The sequence below is a fragment of the Panthera tigris genome, chromosome C1, assembly GCF_018350195.1.
Source record: "Panthera tigris isolate Pti1 chromosome C1, P.tigris_Pti1_mat1.1, whole genome shotgun sequence".
Classification (NCBI taxonomy): Eukaryota; Metazoa; Chordata; class Mammalia; order Carnivora; family Felidae; genus Panthera; species Panthera tigris.
The window spans coordinates 70,671,672-70,685,163 of record NC_056667.1 but is presented as its reverse complement, the minus strand read 5'-3'; the positions used below and the strand labels follow the sequence as shown (position 1 = coordinate 70,685,163).

The 13,492-nt window shown below is 37.6% G+C and overlaps 1 protein-coding gene across 13 annotated transcripts in view; it reads left to right on the top strand.

The window, feature by feature from the left end:
- The window catches only part of LOC102968749 (SSX family member 2 interacting protein), a 40,172-nt gene extending 27,113 nt beyond the window's left edge, over positions 1 to 13,059 (top strand). For 10 of the 13 annotated variants that reach the window (XM_042997693.1, XM_042997695.1, XM_042997688.1 and 7 more), the window contains 6 exons: positions 2,500 to 2,650; positions 4,376 to 4,512; positions 4,840 to 5,013; positions 8,711 to 8,825; positions 9,473 to 9,638; positions 12,788 to 13,059. In XM_042997693.1, coding sequence (XP_042853627.1) covers positions 2,500 to 2,650; positions 4,376 to 4,512; positions 4,840 to 5,013; positions 8,711 to 8,825; positions 9,473 to 9,638; positions 12,788 to 12,965 — 921 coding nt within the window. In that variant the 3' untranslated portion in view covers positions 12,966 to 13,059. The remainder of the gene's footprint in view (positions 1 to 2,499; positions 2,651 to 4,375; positions 4,513 to 4,839; positions 5,014 to 8,710; positions 8,826 to 9,472; positions 9,639 to 12,787) is intronic. The other 3 variants (XM_042997699.1, XM_042997702.1, XM_042997700.1) reach the window with 2 other exon arrangements.
- The last annotated feature ends 433 nt before the right edge of the window (positions 13,060 to 13,492 follow it).

Below are 13,492 nucleotides of genomic sequence, written 5' to 3'. Positions count from 1 at the left end.
TTGGGTGTTAGGATTTCAACACAGATTTGAGAGAACACATTCAGTCCATTGCATTCTTCAGAAGCTCTTCTGGGGAGAAGGGGCATGTAGAAAAGTAACTGTTAAACTTGTTAAGAGCTATAATAGGGTGGTGCAGTGTGCAGAACAAAGCAAGTGAGGCAGTCAAGGAAGGCATCAGAGAGCAAGTGAATTTGAGTTGGTTCTTAAAAATAAGCAGGTGTATGTTTTAGGAGTAGAAAGCATGTGATGCAAGGGGAATGATACGTGCAGAGGTCTGAAAGAACAAGTCACATCGTGGTGAAAACTTCTTTTAACTTAATTGCTTTCCATGTTTAAATTCCGGATTCAACCAAGTGACTAAAATCTGAAAGTAGCAATGTTGATGGAAAATGCTAATTGTCAGCAAGTCCATCAGAACTTGTTTTTAAACCTACATTTGGGGACTCTTTACTTTGTGGTGTCACAGATCAGTCCTGCTGATAAGCCTACCCTCTTCTACCTCTTTTTTTCTTTCTTTTTTAAAAAAATCATTATCTGAGGCACCTGGGTGGCTCAGTCATTAAACATCTGACTTCAGCTCAGGTCATGATCTCACAGTTCATAAGTCCGAGCCTTGATTCTCTCTCTCTCCTTTCTGCCCCTCCTGGGATGCTCTTTCCCTCTCTCTGCCCCTCGCTCACTTGCACACATGTGTTTTCTCTCTCTCTCTCTCTCTCTCTCTCTCTCTCTCTCTCTCTCTCTCTCTCTCTCTCTCAGAAAAAAAAAAATCATTACCTAGATGTTCTTTTTAAACTCTCCAGTTTGGGACCTTCTTGACCTTTATATTGAGTTAGCCTTTTCTCTCAAAGTCTATCACTTTTTGGTTCATTGTGAAAATCCACAAATGCCTTCCCAGAGCTAGCATAGTTTCTGTTACTCCTGTAGTTTCTTCAGGTTTTGGCCCAACCTTTACAAACAGTACCAGCTTTCAGTCAGCAAGAGTAAGTAGTAAATCAAGGAGACCTTCCTCAGATATTTAAATTTCCCTCTCCTCACCACTACTCATCCAGTGGGTTAGTATCCTGTGTAATTCTTAATAATGCAGATGTTTAAGTTTGGAGAAGTACCCTTAATTAAGTATATTTCTTGGTTTTAAAAGGTCTGTTTTTCTAGATCTTTTTTCTCTTATAATTTAAATCAGTCCTTTTAAGGACTTTGGAGCATTTTAGTAAGGGAGTAAGGTATAACCTTAGAATGCCTAGGTAGCCTTCAGGTTTCACTTATTAGTTATTTTCTTACTTAATTGTAGCCAAAATATATACCCATGATTCAAGGTAACTTTTTATTTTCATTTTGTGGTTTCAGCATTTAATTTAGTCTGGGGAGTGTTAAGCGATTATTATTATTAATGTTTTAAGTAATGGATTTATAGTATTCTGGTATGCTTTAACACATAGAAGGTATAGCTTCTTGGAAGAATTACTGGCAAGTAGCTCCAGAGGATTGATTGGCAAGAAGCAGAGTCATAGTGAGCTCCACGCTGGGCCCTCCCCCAACCTGCTTCCCCTGGGAGACCTTGACTTTGGCAGCCATTGCTGACCTCACACTATTGATACAGCTCTCCACACTGAGTCACTCGCTCATTCCTGCTGCATCTGCATGCAGGAACAGCCTAACCAGCATTTCTTCTCATCTTCTATGTTTTTTCTTTTTTCCCCCAGCAAGATATTTACTGTTCAGTTTAGTAAAGTAGATCTCTGTCCACTTTCTTGGATGTTAATAATAAAATAGGACCATGCAGATTGTTATGCAGACATATATATATCTGCATATATATATAATATATGTATATATACTTGCACATTATATACATATTATTGTCTAATAATATATATTGTTTATGTAGCTATAAATTATTTCGATATATTTTAATACTGTTTTCCTATGTTCTTTATCCTGCTTTGATTCTGTGTGATCATATGTCCGTGGTTGCTGTATTTTCCTATGATTAATGTGCTGGTAGAGTAAAAAGGAAAATAATCTCTGGTTTTATTTTTTAAAAATTATACGAAAAAAATAGGATTCACAGTTACTTTGTAGATAACTTCACTGGTTTATTTATTTAAACAGCCTAGGACTGGAGATAAGTTGATCTAACTTCAGATCTCCATTCTGCCTCTTGGCTGTGTGATATCGGGCAGTGTGTCTACTTCTGAAAGCCTCATTTTTCCCACATTATAACATGATTTGAGGGTTAATTAATAAATGAGAGCATCTAACACAGCACTGGACAAGTAATGAATAACTTCTTCACACAGCTCCTTGACTCTCATCACTAGATTCAAATTCACATTTGAAGAGACTTGAATTGGACAATTTTTATCTTAAATAGTAGGTCACATATGCTTAAGATATGGGGCAGAAATGATTTTGATAAGGATCTCTGATAATTACTACTGCCTGAGTATCTAGAGCCATTTTAAGATACTGGTCTTTCCCTTTCACCTCTCTCGCTTGTAGGTTATCTCTGATGCTGAGGAAGATGCTGGGGAACTGAGTAGGGAGAGTATGTGGGACCTTTCCTGTGAAACTGTGAGAGAGCAGCTTACCAACAGCATCAGAAAGCAGTGGAGAATTTTGAAAAGTCATGTAGAAAAGCTTGATAACCAAGGTAACTTACTGCCTCAGTGCATGCAAAGTGAGTTGACACTCAGCTGTTAATTTCAGTCACTTAGAAAGCCACGTTATGGGCTCAGCTGTGAAGTACTCGAACTCAGTTTGTTAGTTTGATAATCAAGCTTCTATCTACTTCTAGAGGTGAGGTTTGAACCCCACTGAGAAAATACTTTGCCTTCAGAGTGAATCTTTCTCTGAGTGCAGTATACAGTTGAATGAAGTGAACTGAGTGTCTTACTAAATCTTGGAAATTAAGAATTATTAATCATGATGTGGTATAAATATAAACCTGTTGCTTATTATTTCTAGATACTTGCATACTTCTAGGTTCCTAATAATTTATTTTTAAATTATTTTCAAGATAATAGAGGTTTAAAGTATCAATTAGGAAGTATATGAAGTAGAATATTCAGGTTTCTGTTCCCTATAGCTAACACTCAACAGTTTGGTGCATATCTTTCTTGATTTTTCTGTAGGCATTTACAAAATTTATTTAAAAATATATAAAAAACAGGACACCTGGGTGGTTCAGTCATTTGAGCGTCCAACTCTTGATTTCGACTTAGGTCATGATTCCAGGATTGTGGGATCAAGCCCTTGTGTTGGGCTTCTCTTGTGCTCTCCCTCTTTAAATAAATAAATAAATAAATAAATAAATAAGCAAACAAACACATGAAAAAAAATATATATGTATATGAAAAACAAAAACCAAATACTATGTATTCTTTCTACACTTTTTTTCACTTAAGAGTGTATGTATTATTTTAGACACCATTTCCTGTCACCATAGATAGTATAAATTTACATTGATAAATGTATTCTTAACATTTTATATTTTTTGAAGGTTGCATGCTTTTAAACCAAGAAAATTAAGGTTTCTGCTCAGTAAATGAAGTCTGTTGAAAGAAAATTTATTCTAAATGTCAGAAGTCACAAACTCACTGCCAGTTGTCTTTAGTAGTAGAGACTAATCAACAAAATTCTGTACCAAAATTAATTTACATGAGATTTTGTTGATTTCAGTCCCAGTCTATTAGTAAATAGCAAGTATATTTGGACTTTTTATTTGTTAAATTTAATACTGGAGAGCAAGATTTGTAGTGCTGCATTGATCTTTGAAGAAGTGTTGAAAGTAGTTTATGAATTTGTTAATTATTTTTCTCCTCTGTGAATATAGGTTGTCCGTTTTTAATTAGGACATAATCTTGAATAAATACAGATTACAAATTAAATGTTCATAGCAGAACTAGTAAAGATATCATTTGAGTCCAAAAATAGTATGAATTTGTAGTTGTCCTGAATCCCTTATAGTTGCTTTGCTTTTTAAATTTTTTCATGGTGGTAAAATACCATAAATTTAATTTTATTATTATAGCTTATGAAATTTTTAGAGGGCAAAGGGAATAGGTACCTTTTAGAAAACCTGTTGAGATTCTAGAAAAATTCTGAGAGCTTTTTTTTTAAATTTTTTAACATTTACTTTTGAGAGAGAGAGAGAGCACCAGCTGGGGGAGGGGCAGAGAGAGAGGGAGACACAGAATCCTAAGCAGCCTCCAGGCTCTGACCTGTCAGCACAGAGCCCAATGTGGGGCTCGAATGCACCAACTGTGAGATCATGACCTGAGTTAAAGTCGGACTGTTAACTGACTGAGCAACCCAGGCGCCCCATAAACTGAGTGGAGGCTGTAAAACCTATGTCAAATTACTGGTTTTATGTTAGTTTCAAAGGTACACTTAGAAGGTTTCAATGATGAAGACGTAATCTCACGACAAGATCACGAACAAGAAACTGAAAAACTCGAGCTGGAAATTCAACAGTGTAAAGAAATGATTAAAACTCAGCAGCAGCTTTTACAGGTAAATGTGAGTTACCTTTTAAAGCTGTTTTCCCCTGTAAAGGGCCAGGATTTTACTGAATCTTACTAGATTTTTATTCCTTTATTTCAGAAGATATGTAGTATTTGACATTTTTCTGCTTTAAACTAAGTTCTGGGCTTACTAACAGGGACATTACATACCATTCCTGAGGCAGGGCTTTGCCAAGTGGAAAATGAGAGTCCTCCATTAACTTGCTGATTCTTCATCATTTCTGTCCTTCCCCAAAAGTTTGACCTGCCGTCCCTTGCTTTAACTTGGGGTGCCGCGGGGATCTTCTGGAACTTACTATGTTTTAAAATTTAATAGCAGCAGCTTGCTACTGCATGTGATGACGACACCACTTCACTGCTTCGAGACTGCTACTTGTTGGAAGAAAAGGAGCGCCTCAAGGAAGAGTGGTCCCTATTTAGAGAGCAAAAAAAGAATTTTGAAAAGGAAAGACGAAGCTTTACAGAAGCGGCTATCCGCCTAGGATTGGAGGTATCTTAAACAATTAGCTTTCCTTGTAGAGCTTTTGCAAGTTCTGGGGAGGCCCGGCAGAATGTATCGAAGTTCTGCCTTTCATTGTTTTTTTGCCATCCAGTTGTTCCCTAAAGTATTTCACCAGCGATCTTATAAATAACAAACTGGAAAGGATTGTAAGCATGTGAACTATTATAGAAGGGTGTCGTTTTGCCTTTACCAGATTTGGGAGTTGAAACTTTTCTTTTTAGAAAACTCTAAGCATCTGTTATCCCCTTCCGGTTGGCTTTCTACTGGTCAGTGTTTAGCTTCACACAGGAGATCTCTCTGGGACATTTGTTATCTTCCCACTGTCCGTGGGCATCAAAAAGCAGTACAAAAGTTCTCCCTCTCCCCCTCACCCAGGGATGTGTGCATACACCTTCTACAGCTTGCTTTTTGACTTAACGATATATTAACCTACGTATTTCCCTTTCAAAAGTTACACAAGTAATGTGTGAACATGGTTTAAAAAATAACTCCTACAAAAAACCACAAACTGAACTAATGTCCTCCATTCTTACCACCAGTTTCATTCCTCAGAAGTCACCACTGTTTGAACTTCGTAGTTCTTCTGAGAAGTACTGTTTTAACCTTAGTGTATTTCAGCCTTTGTTTTCTTGATAACAATCTATTGATTCCCGGCTATGAAAGATAAGGAATGTAGTGTCCTTACCGCAACTCCCATCTATGCTGTTCCTCATCTCTATATATGACTTCTTCATACATACTTCATACTTTTTTAAAACCACTTTTAAAAAATGGTTTCTTTTGGTTGACTTTTTTAAATAATATGTTCGATGCTTCCATTTCACGTGTGCTTGACTTGAGGCAGTACCATATCCCCGCAATGAAAGATGAAGACATTCTTGTACTTACCCTTGTTCCCCTTCTCTTGCCCTTCTACTTCCCAAGTTTTGTCTATGGTTATTATTTCTCATCGTTGGGTGTTACCACATTTGTCCTCTGCCCTACAGTGTAATCCAGGTGTATGTACTTTAAGGTTGAGACTTAACAATGGAAAAACATTGATGACATCATGATTCTGTAAATACTATTCATTCTGTAACCTACTAATATGTTTGATCACATAGAAAATACTCTATGTTAGTAAGACTTTGCCACCTTGGAGAGAATCTTTCGTGTACCACTGTGTAGTGAATCTTTTGACTTTTCTTTATAGCTTAGGATTTCCTGAATCACATTCAGTTTGTAGCTCACACTATCTACTTTCTTGGGTTCCTTTTTCAATTTGCTGTATTAGCTTCTTGAGTAATTTTTTTGTAAGTATTGTATGAGTAAAAAATATTCTGAATTCTGGGATATCCAAAAAGGCACTCATAGGTGATTGGTTTGGCTGCATATAGAATTCAGTTTCCCATTATTCCATTTCTTCTGCTGTTTTGGTTTGGCTAATAAGCAGCCCGATTATCATATAACTTACAGGCAATACTTTGTAGATATCCTGTGCTTTATTTTTTTCCTTCTCTTCTTCTTTTCTCCTTTTTATATTCTTAAAAGTTCCAAAATTTTATGAGGATATATCTAGGTAATTTAGCCTGAAGACACTGTATTTCTTCAATTTGGAATATTTTCTTTGATTCTGTATTTTTTCCCTTGCATTCTCAAACATTTCTATTAGACAAATGGTTGGCCTTCTGACTACATCCATAGGTTGACTTTATGTCCTGAATTTAAGGGTATTCTCTTACCTTTATCTTGTACATCACCAACCTGATATTCAGCACCATCAGTTTTAACTTTTCATTTCATCCAAGGAGTTTTTATTTTAGAATTTATCTTTCAAGTCTTTGATGTCCTCATTTTTTTTCTTTTTGTAGAGCATTATATTATTTTACAGGTGTTCATAAATCTGGTCATTTGTGTTAGAATATTTTTTCGAAAGGCTCTTGAACTGTTACCTATAGTCAGGTCTCTTTATGTTGGCTCTTTTTCTTTCGTGCTCTTCGTTTTCTTCAAATGTCTGGGGACGCATGATTTTGTATTAGTGTTTATGAATGAAAGATATATGCTGTTTAGCTGACATGGGTTTCCTCCACACTTGTGAAAATTGATCTTATCAATAGCTACCTTTCTCGGAAAATAAAATCCGTTTGCACCAGCATTTTCTCCTGTCTTACAGGACCCTTTTTCTGAATCCCTGTATCCGTCCTATTCCAGGAGATCCTCTAGCTACTTTTTGTACCACTCCCAGTTCTCTGCAAGACAGTCTGTTTGCCTCTGGTCAGTGGGGCCAGTGAAGGATGGGAAGGAAGCACGAAAGACCTGAGGGATGAGGGAGAATTGAGGATTATCATTGGCTGTTGGGAAGGGGAAGGTCTGACGTGTGCCCTCTTGTGGTTTAGTGGTGGTGGCTGCTGGTGCTGGTAGATGGTTGGAGGCTGAGAGCGATGCTTGGTGAGGTCATAGCTTCTTTTTCTCACGTGATTAATTTACAGTGGGTATTTTTCTGTCATTTGTAATTTTATACTTACAATGTTCTGTGTGTTCAAAAATTCTAATGTGCTATCTTTTTTTTTGCATTATCCATTTGAATTTATTTAAAATAGATGTGAAAATAACAGTTGGTTTTTAGGTGAGATGGGTAAATTTTTATTTTTTTTTTATTTTTTTTATTTTTTTTAATATATGAAATTTATTGTCAAATTGGTTTCCATACAACACCCAGTGCTCATCCCAAAAGGTGCCCTCCTCAATACCCATCACCCACCCTCCCCTCCCTCCCACCCCCCCATCAACCCTCAGTTTGTTCTCAGTTTTTAACAGTCTCTTATGCTTTGGCTCTCTCCCACTCTAACCTCTTTTTTTTTTTTTTTCCTTCCCCTCCCCCATGGGTTTCTGTTACCTTTCTCAGGATCCACATAAGAGTGAAAACATATGGTATCTGTCTTTCTCTGTATGGCTTAATTCACTTAGCATCACACTCTCCAGTTCCATCCACGTTGCTACAAAGGGCCATATTTCATTTTTTCTCATTGCCACGTAGTATTCCATTGTGTATATAAACCACAATTTCTTTATCCATTCATCAGTTGATGGACATTTAGGCTCTTTCCATAATTTGGCTATTGTTGAGAGTGCTGCTATAAACATTGGGGTACAAGTGCCCCTATGCATCAGTACTCCTGTATCCCTTGGATAAATTCCTAGCAGTGCTATTGCTGGATCATAGGGTAGGTCTATTTTTAATTTTCTGAGGAACCTCCACACTGCTTTCCAGAGCGGCTGCACCAATTTGCATTCCCACCAACAGTGCAAGAGGGTTCCCGTTTCTCCACATCCTCGCCAGCATCTATAGTCTCCTGATTTGTTCATTTTGGCCACTCTGACTGGCGTGAGGTGATATCTGAGTATGGTTTTGGTTTGTATTTCCCTGATGAGGAGCGACATTGAACATCTTTTCATGTGCCTGTTGGCCATCCGGATGTCTTCTTTAGAGAAGTGTCTATTCATGTTTTCTGCCCAATTTTTATTTTTTAAATACGATTTTCTTAAATGAAGTTTTTCTTAGTTTTTTAGGTTAATTCATTTGACTTACAAAATATAGATGGTAGCCAGAAAGCAAACACCAACAGCTACAGAAATCATGGGAAGTGGCACCGGTGTGAATGTTGAAATACTGATCAGTATTTCTTTGGTTTGCTTGTTATGACAGAGAAAGGCATTTGAAGAAGAAAGAGCCAGTTGGTTAAAGCAACAGTTTTTAAATATGACTACCTTTGACCACCAGAACTCAGAAAATATGAAACTTTTCAGTGCCTTCTCAGGAAGTGAGTACTCCATTAACCCTTTAATCTGAAAGTGCATGTCAATAAAATACTGTAAATTATTAATATAAAACTTTGGGGATCACCAAATACTTTAAAAAAAATTTTTTTTTAGTTTATTTTGAGAAAGACACAGCGTTAGTAGGGGAGGGGCAGAGAGGGAGGAAGAGAGAGAGGGAGGAAGAGAGAGAGGGAGGAAGAGAGAGAGGGAGGAAGAGAGAGAGAGAGAGAGAGAGAGAGAGAGAGAGAGAGAGAGAGAGAGAAAGAGAAAGAGAGAGAAAGAGAGAGAAAGGGAAAATCCCAAGCAGTTTCTGCACCATCAACGCACAGCCCAATGTGGGGCATAAACTCACAAAACCGCAAGATCGTGACCTGAGCCGAAACCAAGTCAGGCACTTAACCACCTGAGCCATCCAGGCACCCCTGGAGATCACCAAATATTTTTAAAACTAAATCCTTCTAAATGTTTATGGAATATGCATAAGAGATGGCAAGATTAGCAAGACTAGAGTCAAGGGCTCGAGTGAACACCCACATTAACTTGTTCTATCTCACACCTCACTACCCTTCAGGTGATCATAGTTAATTACCTTCACTATATTTGATACCTCACCATAGGGACTGCCTTTTTTTCTTCTTTCTTTTAACAGGTTCTGATCGGGACAGTCTTACAATGCACTCAAGGCCACGGCAAAAGAAGCCTCAGAATATGTCTAACGGGTCTCCAGTTTGCACATCTAAACTTACTAAGTCTCTTCCCGCTTCTCCTTCTACTTCAGACTTTTGCCAGACTCGTTCCTGTGCATCTGAACATAGGTATTGGTCTATGGGTGATCTTTGCACATATCTGTACCATTGCTAGAGTTGCACTGCTGAGGGAAAGGTGGCATATCTGTAGTGTTAGCAACAATAGTGGCTTTGGAGAGGAATTTAGTAGATTGATTCATTCTACAAGTATTTATTGGGTAGCCATTATATAAGGGCAGTGTTAGGTGCTGGGAATGCAGTAGCAAACAAAGTAGATCCTGGTCCCTGTCTTCTGGGAGCTAAAAAATTTGTTCCCTATCCCCAGGAAACCCACATACTTATATTACCTGATGCATTTTGGTATTCTTCTCTGTCTCAAATTGTTAAATCATATTCTAAGGTATAATATCAATATTCTACCTCAGAGCCTGTTCCAAGATTAAGTAGATAGAACATTCCTAGCGACAGAGGAATAGCAAAGAACAAAGGGATACCTTGGAAAGTGTGGTGGTGATCTTTCCTTTTTAACCAAAGCAGAGGACAGTGGCATGAGGACGTGCCAGTTTGGTAGGTGCCCCAGAAAGCAGGGGCACACTTGCCTGTGGTAGTGAGATACTGGTGTGGAGCTAAGTGTTGAAGAAGCCTACTAGCCCTTGGACCAAGAATTGTTAAATAAATGAATTTCAGAACAAAAATATGAAGGTTAAAAAGGATAAGACACTGTACATATTGTTGAGTTTTAAAAGGTTTAAGACTCTAAATATTGAGGGGCAAAAAAGAGCCTGGGGAAGAGTCCTCCAGGCAAGTGTAGGGACCCCTGAGGTGTAGGACACTGGTGTGTTTGTGGAGGGCAAGTGTTGTTAGCTAGCAAGACCCAAGAGGTAGGAGGTAGTTAGTAGTGGGAGGTAGGCAAGGATCACATCCTATAAGGTCCTGGGTGAGTAGGGTTAAAAAGTTTATTATGCAAGAGTTCAAATATATACCAACGTAGAGAGAATAAGGTCATGGTGCCCTTTATAGCCATCACCCGGCTTCAACAATTACCAACTTATGACCGTGTTGTTCATACATAACCCCACTCTGCTGCCCCCATACACATACACACAGCTGGCAGTTCATTTGTAAGGTTTTTTGTTGCTGTTTTTGTTTTTGTTTTTGAGAGGGAGCACGCATGAGAGCAGGGGAGAGGGGCAGAGGGAAAGAATCTTAAGCAGGCTCCACCCTCAGCACGGAGCCCAACACGGGACTTGATCCCACAACCCTGGGATCATAACTTAAGCCAAAATCACAAGTCAGACATCATGAGTTAGACGCTCAGCTGACTGATCCACCCAGGTGCCCCTCATTTGTAAAGTCTTTCAGTCTCTATTTGTAGGTCAGATACTGTTCTAAGGGCAAGAGATAAAGCATTGGAGATTTGTAAGCAGTGGAAAAGATATGTTTTGAAAAGATGACTGTTTTATTGTTTGGAAAACAGACTGTAGGAGTGAGTCCTGTAGGTCAGGAGATGCAGTTAGGAGACATTAATGGAGTCAAGGTGAGGTGATGGTAGTTTAGACAAGGGTCATAACATGAAGGTAGAAATGACTGGATTTGGGATATATTTCGCTTTTCAGCCAACAGACTGACTAATGGGGGGAGTATCGGAAGTGAAAGTTGAATTTACAATCAAAAGATACTGTAAGTTCAGAGTATTTTCTCATACGGAGTGTTATTAAGCTCCCAAATTTGACCAATTAGAGTGCTCTATGTAAATAACAAATTCTAGTCACCATTTTCAAATAATACATTCTTATATCTGAGAGAGAACATAGCATTTGTCTTGGTTATTTTTATGTGTCTAAAATTCTTTTAAATCTAATTTTTAGTTATGAAATATTTGACATAACATTCCTTGAAGACATTATTTTGTGTTTAGTAAAGATAAGTCCAACATTTAGTACCTATATAATAGGGGGTTATGAGATTTCAGTGATGATACATATAAAGCATTTAAAACAGTACTTGGTCCATTATAAGCCCTCAGCAGGCTATAAACATAAAAATATATGTAAATATAAATGGTTTATAAAAGTGCTTTTCTGTTTCATATATTCCAAGGGCTACACTAAACAACATCAGTGGCATAGAAATAGAACTTTAGAGCATCAAGAAGCTCCATTGAGCTATTAATATTTGTGGTTACTGGCCTCTGAATATAAAACACAGAAAAGAGTTGTGTAACTAGTTTCAGGAGAGAAGCTGTTGCAGCTTGACATAGTTCTTAAAATTTTAAGTTATTTGGAAAATTTGGACTCCTTGCTCCTGAAGCACCTTAGATCTGGGTTTGTAATAAGATGATTGCCACATCGAGGTTGAGTTAGTAAACCAAAGTCACAAAAAATGCACATTTAGGGGGGAAAAACCCGTTTTTGGGGAAAAAAGATACTCAGTTGATAAAAATATATTATTTGTTGGCTTAACCCTTTAGATTCAAAAGTAATCATTTAACCAGCTATTTTTGTTTGGAGATGATCACAGAGCATAGCTCTCAGATTGTGTCATTGAAGGGTAGCAGCTGTGTCCACATTCAGAACCTAAGAGTGTTACTCCCTGACACTTACAATTAATTCAGCACTGGTGTATGCACTTAATGTGTGTTAACTCAGTTCCATCCAACCCTGTGAGATAGATACTATTATTATTTCCATTTTACAACTGAGGAAGCTGAAGAAACAGTGACATAGTAAGTGGTTCAGCTGGTGTACGGACCTTAGCCATCTGACTTCAGAGTCTGGACTCCTTACTACTTTTGTAGGCACTCATTAAATAGCTGTGTGGGTAAATGGGTGGGTAGAGGAAAACATGCGTGTACAAATGGATGTGTATATAAAAAAACAGATTACAAAATAGTGGCAGGAAGATGGGGACATGGAGGGACACTGGCTTTCAAAGCCCACGTGTCCTGTATCTGACTTAGGCATTAGTTGGGTAGAGCGCTTCAGAGTAAACCAAAGAGATAAATAAAATAAGTGGGAAAACAGAAAAATAATAGCTGGATAGATACGATAAAAGTGATAAATTAGGCCATTTTGAAACATCTCTTTGTTCCCTATCTGTGTATCTTCACAATTGACTTAGCATCGGACAAGGGAGCAATCTGACTTTAGACATTCAAGCCTAGCTTAAGTATAAAAGAAAGAGGAGATGATTATTAAGATCTGCCTTTCTTTTCCTAGTAGTTCAGTCAACGTACTGAATATAACTCCTGAAGAAACTAAACCAAATCAGGTTGGAAGAGAATGTGCAAATCAGAAGTGGAGCATGGCATCGAGACCTGAGTCACAGGAAGGTTGCTATAGTGGGTGCTCCTTGACCTACACCAACTCCCATGTAGAAAAAGATGACTTACCTTAGACGTGTGGACTGGAACTGTTTTCATTAACACGTTCATCAGATTTCACATCTAAGTTGAAACAGGGTGTGTCATAAAGTCAGTCATCTCTACTAATTTAAGGTGGTCTGAGTTGTTTGTTTGGACTTTCCTGTTCCTCCCCCAAAGAGCTAAAATGTTAAATCTATTTAAAAGGATATAAAAGCTTTGGATAATGTATTTTTAGTAACAGAAGCATCTGGTTCTGTGAATAAAGGAATGTATATGTTTGGTCGAAAACAGAAGCACTAGAATGAGTTTCCTCTTATAGGTATTAAAAATAGCACTTTTAGGAAACTGATTATTGTAAATGTTTAATTTTGTCTCCTATATAGTTGGCATTGGAAGTTTAGCCTTTACTTGAATGTATACTGTAGATTTTTAACAAAGCAAGTTCTATATTTATTATGTTTAGTGTGATTTGAAATTTCCTCTTTCATATGTTTTAAATAAAGTGAAATTTATGTATGTTTTGTACATAGATATACATGATTATGTTAAGAGGCTTTAA